The 10,692-nt window shown below is 34.9% G+C and overlaps 1 protein-coding gene across 2 annotated transcripts in view; it reads right to left on the bottom strand.

The window, feature by feature from the left end:
- LOC131154891 (phosphatidylinositol 3,4,5-trisphosphate 3-phosphatase and protein-tyrosine-phosphatase PTEN2A) overlaps positions 1-9,668 on the bottom strand; it is a 36,351-nt gene extending 26,683 nt beyond the window's left edge. Inside the window, exons 1-2 of one of the 2 annotated variants that reach the window (XM_058107701.1) lie at positions 9,296-9,668; positions 6,410-6,906 (exon numbers count right to left, since the gene is read on the bottom strand). In XM_058107701.1, the coding sequence (XP_057963684.1) occupies positions 6,410-6,832 (423 nt within the window). In that variant the 5' untranslated portion in view covers positions 6,833-6,906; positions 9,296-9,668. The remainder of the gene's footprint in view (positions 1-6,409; positions 6,907-9,295) is intronic. The other variant, XM_058107700.1, reaches the window with a different exon arrangement.
- Positions 9,669-10,692: the final 1,024 nt, after the last annotated feature.

Here is a 10,692-nt window from a genome sequence, read left to right as displayed (position 1 = left end):
CTGCGGGTTTTTTAATTTTGTTTGGGAGAAGGCAAGTATGTAGTCCTTAAATTATAAATATATGATGCATTGTTTTTTCAGTTAGGATACGGGATACCAAGTCTAAAATCTTAAATGGATTCCAGTTCTGGATGTGAGGCCTCGTCAAAGAAAGATCCCGCATGGAAGTATGCACATTTGGAGGATCAAAAAAATAGAAATAATTTGACTTGCAATTTTTGTGCTAAAGTCACAAGGGGAGGAATATTTCGAGCAAAACAACACATTGTCGGAGGATTTCGAAATGTGAAAGAATGCTCTAAGTGCCCTACTCATGTACGTGAGGAGATTAAAGAGTATATGTTGAAGAAAGATATGGAAAAGGAGGAAAATGAGTTATTGCCCGACTTTGATGATATAGATCATTGCGGTGAAGATGAAGAAGATGAAGTTCAAGAAATTGACATTCGTGGCAAGAGAGTGTTTACTAGTGATGGAAGTAAAAGATCATACCAATCCAACTTGAAGAAACCAAAACAAAAGGCGCCTATAGACTTGTTTTTTACTCCCGATCCAAAGAAAGCGATTCAAGCTAGGAAAGAAGGGAAGATGAAGCAAACATCAATAAATGAAGCGTGCAAAAAAGAACTTAGAAAAAAGGCAATGGGAGATTTTGCTAGGTGGATGTATGATGCTGGGATACCATTTAATGCTGTACGTTTGAGCAGCTTTGCAATGGCACTTGAATCGATTGGACAATATGGTCCTGGAATAAAGCCACTTAGCTATCATGAAGTGAGAGTTCCTTACCTAAAGGAGGAAGTCAGTCGAATGAAAGAGTTGTTGAAGGTCCATAAGGAGGAATGGACAAAATATGGCTGCTCAATTATGTCTGATGGTTGGAGAGATTCAGTTGCTAATAAGGACATAATCAACTTTTTAGTGAACTCTCCAAGGGGATCAGTATTCATCAAGTCTATTGATGCTTCTAATATTGTCAAGAATGCAGATAGAATGTATAGATTACTTGATGAGATGGTCGAAGAAATTGGAGAATCAAATGTGATTCAAGTGGTAACTGACAATGCGTCAAACTATGTTGCAACAGGTAAGAACTTATTTTTAGAACTACTTTCTATAGTGTATATATTGTTTATTTTAATATTTTAATGGCTTCATTCCTTGATTTTTCAACAGGGAGATTGTTGGAAGCAAAGAGGCCACATTTATATTGGACACCGTGTGCTGCTCATTGCATTGATTTAATTTTGGAGGATATTGGGAAGATGCCTTCAATTCATGCAACTTTGAAAAGGGCAATTTTTTTGAATGGCTATATCTATAATCGTGTTGGCGTTGTCAACTTGATGAGACAATTCACTGGAGGAAAGGAGTTGCTAAGACCTGCAGTTACAAGATTTGCAACTGCCTTCATCACTCTTCGTTCAATCCATCTTCAAAAGAATAACTTGAGGAAGATGTTTACTTCTGAAGATTGGAATACTACTAAATGGGCAAAGGAGGCGGCTGGCAAAAGAGCAGCTACTATTGTTTTGATGCCTACTTTTTGGAGTACCATCGTCTATGCTCTTAAGTTAACAGGTCCACTTGTTCGTGTACTCCGTTTGGTTGATGGGGAAAAGAAGCCTGCAATGGGATATATTTATGAAGCAATGGATAGGGCTAAGGAAGCCATAGCTAAGGCTTTTGGTGAGAGAGAGGATAAATTCAAGGAGGCATTTGAAATTATTGATACGAGGTGGGGATGCCAACTCCATCAACCGTTGCATGCAACTGCACACTACTTGAATCCAAAATTTTTCTATTCAAACCCCAACATTTTGCAAGATGAAGAAATTATGACGGGTTTGTACAAATGTGTTGGAAGGTTAGTGCCAACTATTGAAATGCAAGATAAAGTTTCAAATGAGTTGGAAAAATACAATGCCGCTAGTGGCGTCTTTGGAATTAGTTTGGCAGTGAGACAAAGGAAGACAAAAGCACCAGGTAAAGTGGCATTTGTACTACCTCTTCATTTTTTAAAATTATTTTTGCTATTTACCTAGTAGGTATTCATTTAAAATTTATTTTATAACAGCGCAATGGTGAATGGCATATGGATCAACAACTCCAAACTTGCAAAAGTTTGCTGTGAAAATTCTTAGCCTCACGTGTAGTGCTACCGGCTGCGAAAGAAATTGGAGCATATTCCAACATGTAAGTCATTAGTATATCATGGATTAATTATTAAAGAACAAGAACTACCAATCTACTGCTTTTTAGAATCATTATTAACCATATTACTTTAAACTTTTTGCAGCTTCATAGCAAAAGGAGAAATAGGCTATCCCAGCAACGCTTGAATGATTTGGTATTTGTGAAATATAATCGAACTTTGAGGCGTCGATACGACAAACGTGACACCATTGATCCCATCCTCCTGAAGGACATTGATGATAGTAATGAGTGGTTGATTGGTAGGATAGATGGTGATTCTGATGAGGATGATGAACTTGTGTTTGAAGATGATAATTTGACTTGGGATTCTGTTGCTAGAGCCGCTGGACTAAATAACCCCCCGCATCACACTAGATCAAGAATAAGTACAAATATGCCATCATCGTCTAAAGGAAGAGGAAGGGCTTCATCTAGTAGTGCAACCACTGCTAGGGGTCGGACCACAATGTTGGAACTTGTAGATGAGGATGAAATCCAAGTGGATAGTGTAGAGGAGACAGAAGAGGAAAAAGATGTTGGAGAAAACAGTTCTAATGATGAAGAGGAAGATGATGATATCTTCACCGACCTAGTTGATGATGAGTGATGAGTGATGATTGAGGAGGATTTTTAGATTTTATATTTTGAAATCTTTTATTGTACTCTTTTCTTTTGATGTTGAATTGTTGAGGCTTTTGGGCTTTGTCTTGGCAATTTTATTAAATTTCCAATTTTTTTATTGAATGTTTTGACATTTTAAATTCTAATATGACTAGATATTCATATGTTCATATATAAATTACCCCAAATAGATATTTTACACCATTTTAATAATTGTGCGCCTCACCTTCGTGAGGCGCGCGCCTTCGCCTCGCGCCTCGCGCCTCGGCTTCAAAGACCCTTTGCGCCTCGGCTCGCCTCGCGCCTCTAACTACTATGGCGAACATTAAATGCTGCGAACGGCTATTTTTGAATTTTGTCTTACATTCATAAATGCCCAACGACTCTTCAGCGTTGCTCTCGCCCATTTAATGTATAAATAGAAGTAAATAGCATTTACTTCATAACTAGAGAAATTATATTGAAACAAGATCATTCATTTGTGTTGTCATCTCTAGGGTTTACTCACAAACTCACTTGCCCTCTTCTTGCTACTCTTAGTCTTGCATTCACTCTATTGACAGAGGATATTGAGTAAGGATTTTATTGGGTTAATTACCTCAAGGGAGTATTCAAGCTTGCATTTAATCCTCATCCACCTCTTTGTAAACAAAGGCTCTTTGTGGGCTGTTTTTGGGTGTCTCTAAGTGAGCACCTTGTTGAAGCTCTTTGTGAGCTGATGTGTATTGGCTTCTCCGCCCTAAGGAGGATTTTAGTGGATTTTTGGGAATCCTTGAGTTAGTCTCAAGGCGTGGACGTAGGCGGGATGCCGAACCACGTAAATATCAATGTGTTAAGCTTTTCTTCTCTCTTATCTTATTTATATTGTTATTGTGATTTGCTACATTTCCTTTTACACAACAATTTTATGCACTTGCTCTTGGTAAGATTTCTGTACTTGTAGAAAGTAATCACATCACGAAAGAAAGTCTATTCACCCCCCCTCTAGACATACTACCAGGCCAACAGTGAGCTTATTTGGACCTTCCTTGCTGGTCTTATGGGTTGCAAAATGGGATCCTTTCCAATTAATTACCTCGATCTCCCCCTTGGAGCCAAATTCAAAGACAAAGGAGTCTGGGACCCTATTATTGAAAAGTTTGAAAGGAGATTGGCAGGATGGAAAAGAAATTTCTTATCAAAAAGAGACAGAGTCACCCTCATGAGGAGCACCATGATGAATCTTCCAATTTATTTCATGTCCCTCCTTTCCTTACCGGCCACAATCACTAGGAGATTGGAGGGAATGTAGAGTAGATTTCTTTGGGGAAGCTTAAGGGAGGACTTTAAATAACACCTTGTTAGATAGGGAGCGGTCAAACAACCCATTTTTTTGGGAGGTCTGGGGTTGAAATCCCTCCTCACTTTCAATAAAGCCCTCCTCAAGAAGTGATTATGAAGGTTCATAAAGGAGAAAGACCACTTTTGGTGGGATATTATTGTTTCAACATGGGCTTGAGCATCATAATGATTGGCTATAACACAAAAGAAAGAGACCCTATGGAGTGGGGGTTTCGGAATTCATCAGGAAAGGTTGGGATGATTTTTTTCCAATTTGTGACATTTCAGGTGGGAAATGGAGCCAATGTTTAATTCTGGCATGATATGTGGCATGAGTATTGTAATCTTTGAGTTGTCTTTCCTTCCGTCTACAGCTTGGCTTGTGACAAAAATCCCAAATTGATCATCATCCCCAAATCACTGATCAGGGAATCTTCTGGAATATTCCTTTTACTAGGAATGTGGCAGATTGGGAACTTCATGCACTCTCTGATTTTTACAAAATTCTCTATAAATTCCATTACCAAAACATCCCCAAAAAACCCAAATGGGCTTTGGATGAAAATGGTGTTTTCACTGTTAAATCTTTCTACAAGAAAGCTCTCATCAATGGGAACAAATTGTGACAACTCCCTTTGGATTCACATTTGGAGGACAGCAACCCCTTCAAGGGTTGCCTTTTTTGTTAGGGAGCCTATACATGAAAATATTTTAACCCTTGACAATTTACAGAAAGGGGGCTCAATCCACACATAGGTGTTTTCTTTGTACGGCTGAAGCAGAATCAGTCAACTAAATTCTTCTCCACTACCTTGGACAAGGAACTTGTGAAATTACATTCTATCCTTGACTGGACAGCAGTGGGTTATGGCAAATTCAGTTGGAGGGAAGATTGGGGATAGGAAAGGCATCAAAGCCACCATAGAGATGTGAACGGCTTTGAACCTCATCCCTCTCACCAGCTTTTGGTATGCTTGGAAAGAAAGAAATATGAGAGTCTTCAAAGATACAACTACACCACTTCAGACTTGCCAAGACCAGTGGATTACTACTGTCTCCAGCTGGCTTAGTCATTAGTGGGAAAATTGTTAATGATCATAATGTAATATTTGATGTTTGCAACACTCTACAGAGTGGTTGTTGGTTTGTAACACGGGTTGGCATCCCCTTGATGCCTTGCTAATATAATTTCCTCTTATTAAAAAAAATTAATTCATAATTGAATAAGCAAAAATAATACTATAAATATTTTAGGTAGCAAATCACAATTTAAAAAATTGCAATAAATTTATTAATACTTTCATTGGAAGAAGTCATATATTAAGATTTTTCATAAAATAAAACAAAAAATTTTATTTACAAACTTTTTTTATCAATAATGATATATCAATATTAAATTTAGCATTTCACATAATGTTAATCAGAACATTCCTATCATATCATACCCTATATTTTTAAAATTTTTCTTTTCCCCTAATCTATGTAGTGTCATAATAGTATCTTATGCCTATGTTTCTGTTTTATAGTTTAAAAAAATATAAAATTTTATGAACAACTTTTGAATATTCATTTTTAATATTTGTAAAATAACTTAGGACAAAATATTAATAATTGTTTAAAATATATCCTAACTTTATTAAGAATTATAGAATATTTTACATAATATTATTCACATGCAATCATGTGCAATGCACTTGACAAATTTATTAGTTTCTTTGTAAATTTAAAATTATCCAACCCACCTTTCCAAATCTAAGAATTTTTAACCACACTTTAGCCAAATTAATAACAAAAAAAGAATTGCAACACACAGTTTATAACTCCTTCCATTTTAATATTTTTTCAATTATTCAAAGCACCTCTCTAAATATAAGAATTTTTCAACAACATACCAGCCAACTTAATAATAAGAAAAATTTTTAAAAAAAATTTATAAGTTCCTCTTTCCACTTTAATTAACTTCAAGTTTGATTCAAATATATACATATTGAATTGTTAATGCTTTACACACTTTTTTAGAAAAAAAAATTAAATTATGAATGAATCCTTTTAAAGTCAAAACATAACCTAGCAATCATTTTCTCATCAGACCTCTCTTTTTTTTTTTTCCTTTTTTTAAGTTCCATTATGTCAGTCATCATCCAGAAAAATCTCATCATGTTGATCATAATCCATGCAATAATATAAATCAAAAATACGTAGTTCATAATGCTGTGTTCAAATTTTTAAAAAAAATTAAAAAAATAAACTATAATAGTAAAAATTATGCCACCTGATATCTTCGTTTGTTTTGAGAGACAACATGCCGAGCCTTGACCTGTACAGCCTTCACAGCATTCTTAGATGAGTCAACTAACCCTTTTGTCAAAGTTCCAATAAAACCAGGTTGAGCAGCTGTTGTAGCCTCCTCAGAGCTATCATCTGGCAGAGGAGCTTTTGGAGACAAGCGTAATCCCAACCCACTAGTAAATCGTGCAAAGGTTGATTTCCCAGCATTCCCAGCATCATCTTGTGCTACTGTCAATGATGGGGGAATTTTCAAATTTTTGGCCCACGATGATATGCCAGAAGGAGAAATCCTAGAGGGTCCGTCAGGTGCTGGCTTATCTGACCCAGAATCTGTGGGAGCAGTAGGTTGAACATCTGGAGCTTTTGCAGAAGGTGAAGTTGATGAATTAGAAGCTTCTGAATCCATTCTGGTAATATGGAGATCTTAACAGTAGTTCTGCGCACTAAGTTTCAGAACCATCACGCGAGATATCACTGTAACTTTATTTTTCAATTCCAACAACAACAAAAGTAAAAACAAATAATCAAATTATCTTGTTTAAAAGAAAGATAAAAACAAATAATAAACTACCGTGTTTCAACATGTGTTAGAGTGGGAATAGAATAGCCATTCCATGGGAGAATAGGGTGGGAACGGAATAGTTACTCTTATTCCTCTGTTTGGTTCATAGAGAAAAATAGCCACTTATTCTCATTCCTATGTTTGACAAGCTAGAACACCATGCAGAACAAAGATAGAATAACTTTAAAACTACCATTTTGCCATTACTCATAATAAGTATGCTATAATATGTTTAATATTATGAATTATTATTCTAATTTTTATTACAATATTGAGACATTATTTTCTCCTATTTCACCCAATCCCATTCAAATATTCTCATGAACACGAAAACTGTCAAGAGTCGACACAAAAACCTGATGACAAAGTTTTAAAAGATATGTGCCTGCTGACAATTTAAACAATGTAAACCTTCATCAAACCACTTCTAAATAGCATATTCATTCAGACAGCATAAATATTCAGCGTTAGTCTTTCTTCCAAAATAACTCAAGCACACCACATGCAAAACATCTTTTAATAACAAACAAAGGAGAAAACTCTGATGCATAATGGAAGCTAATGAAATTTCAGACTCAATCATCAGTCAAACTTGTTCAAAGAAAAAAACTAGGGATAAAAAATTTATAATCCCTCCAAAGAGGAAAAAAATAGTTAAGGTCAGCAATTTTGAGCAGCCTAATGGTCTTAGAAATTTTGAGAATGAGCACAAGTACTAACTAATGCAAGAGGACAGATTTATTTTCCCATGAGAGATCACTAGAACATTATAACACAATTAAGTAGCAGGTGCTCAGCACTCCAGTTCTAGCATAAGTTAAGTCAATGTCTTGAACCTCAATGTTTTGACAAGATTTTTGCATAATACAAATTAGACAATGATATAAATAATTTGAGCAAAAGATATTGTCCTTCCTTGAGCTTTGCCTAAAAGACACTCACCTCCCTTGAGGTTCCAAAAACCCTAGGTACCTCCCCTAAGGTTTCAAGAATTTCATAGACCTCCCCCTAAATTTTGCCAAAAAGATAAAAAAACATCCCCCTTATATTTTACCAAAAAAAAGGCCTTGTGAGGAGTGTAAGTGCCCCAAAAATCAAATATTAAGGGAGGTCAAAGGACTTCTTGAACCTTCTGCGGAGGTCCCTAGGATTTTTGAAATCTCAAGGGAGGTAAGTATATTTTTGCAAACCTCAAGAGAAGTTAGCGTCTTCTACCCTAATAATTTAATAGCATTCATTGCATGTTATGGTAACACAAAATACGCCTAAAACTTTCTCATCGAACATGCTAGGCGTAGTAGCAGTGTTGCAGCCAAAAACAAAAACAAAAACAAGTGTGGGTTATAGCCCCCTTACAAGGTATTTATATACTGCCTCCATTTTCATCACTTATGGCTCACAAATACCAATATCTTTATATCATTACAAATGCTAAGGCACATATTTCCAAAGCAATAACAATGAAATTGAGATCTGATAAAAACAACAACAGCGAAATAGCTTCTTCATTGTCATTGGTTTTTTTTAAATATAAAAGTTACAGCTTTGGCTAAATCCCTTCTCTAAAAATACTCATGTCCCCTTCACTCAAGGGTCTTAAACTCAATTAACTCATAAGTTTGCAAAAGCTAGCCAACTTCCAGGAAGTGGACTACAACATCCTAGAAAAAAAAACACCATTTAATGAAAAACTAGGCATCCTCACAACATCCATGATCCACCCAACAATTTTCTTCTTTCGAGAAGGGCAAATAATTGAACCCACAAATAACAATGTGTCTAACAATTTCATCAAAATAAATGATTCCATGGAGCATGACCCACAAATAACAATGTGTCTAACAATTTCATCAAAATAAATGATTCCATGGAGCATGACTGACAAATTTCCTGTCGAGGAAAAGATTGAGCCTAAAAGATCAAGCTGATGAGATGAATTTTCATATGAAATTAGATACTTTTCAAGAATACTTAAAAGCATTTTAGTTGCCCAGAAAATCAACGGAAAATGCAGATAACACGAACACATTTTGCCGAGTACTGTAAGTAACGGTAATTTAGTTAAAGTCATTAATTTCCAGTGCTCAATTTCTATGGCAATCAAAAAAATGGTTTGGGGACGGAAATTCAAATGGAAGTCATGCATTTGCAGTGTTTAATTTCCAAAAGAAAAAAAAAAAAACAACAGTAAGAATATAGAACACATGAATTTCACTAGGTTTGGATTAGAAATTGATGGACTATCAGAATCATGCGAAAATTTTCCGAAAAAGAAAGGAGGGAGTGAAAGATTCATTCAGTGATAACCTGCAACGTCCAGAGAGAGAGAGAGAGAGAGAGAGAGGTGGCAGGATTTAATGGAATGTCATTCAACAAGTCATGCTCATGTCGCCCCCTTCGTCAATACCAACGAATACCAAGCCAAATGAAATTTCATCATGTTTAGAAGCGACCGAGAGAGAGAAAGAAACTCACAAATTGAGATCAAAATCTGATTCCTCAGAGCAGCTGATAGCAGGATATTGGGATCTGAAGCGTCGTGATTGGTCGTGATCGGAGGGAGGAGGAGGAGGAGGAGGGCTTTGTATACACTGTCGAGATGCAGATAGGATATGTCCTGTAATATTTGAAACAATATGAGGATAATATTGGAATAGAAATTTTAATCCATTTCGTCAAGTCCCGATTTCGGAATGCTTGCCCGGGTAGCTCCAAAGACAGGCGACTATGGAGAATTGAGAGAGACAGAGTAATAAACCAGCAACTATAGGGGCATTTTAGGAAGCTAGAAAATCAGGTCAAACGTAACTCTTTGAAAGAAGAAACGGAAACGGTTTGCGCTCGGCAGTGGAGCAGTTGGAAAATTTATGAAAAATTAAACTATAAAAAAAGGATTTCTCTATTTCACAAATTATTTTATTAATATTTAAATTCGTTGAAATATTATGAGACTCTCATCAAGAGAATACTTTTTTTTTACCTTACACGTCCACCAAGTGGGTTGGAAATCTTACTAAATATCATTATTGATTTCATTTGTTGTTGTAAAAAAAATACAAAAAAGATAGTTATAAAAATATTTTAAACTTTCAAATCAAAGTCCCAAAAAAATTTTAAAGTATTAGACGTGCACAAAGCTACAATGGAAAGTCTCATATTATAAGGTTCGATCAAATGTGGAAATATTTTTTTCCAACTTAATTTTTGTGTTTTTTCAAAATTCATAATATAAAGCTAGCAAAATTTTATTTTTTGGGTTGCCAAAATAAATTTTTATTTCTTAATTTCAGATTTCAAAACAGTTATTAAAAAAACAACTTATTTTTCAATTTTTTAAAAATTATACAAGGAAATACTTAGGATTGTGAATTTTAGGGGTTGGATTTATGTGAATTCAAAGAAATTCAATACATAATCCAAACAAATCAAAGTGTATATTTCAATTTAATGCTTTCATGCGCAACATAAAAACTTAAAAATTAAAAAAAATTAAAAAAATCTTTTTCAAATTTTTTATATAAATTTAAAATTTTAAAAATAAGGTAGAATTTTATAATTATTTGAAAAAAAAATAAAGCTATTTTCATAAAAAATAATGTCAAAGAGAAGAAGAAGAAAGAATAAAAAAACACTAACAATCTTATTAGCACGTTTCCTAGGTAACTAAGTGAAAAAAAGTGCAAACATTGTAAAGATGGAAGCAA

This window comes from Malania oleifera, chromosome 5, assembly GCF_029873635.1.
Source record: "Malania oleifera isolate guangnan ecotype guangnan chromosome 5, ASM2987363v1, whole genome shotgun sequence".
Lineage (NCBI taxonomy): Eukaryota > Viridiplantae > Streptophyta > Magnoliopsida > Santalales > Ximeniaceae > Malania > Malania oleifera.
This window is presented reverse-complemented; position numbering and strand designations above follow the sequence as displayed.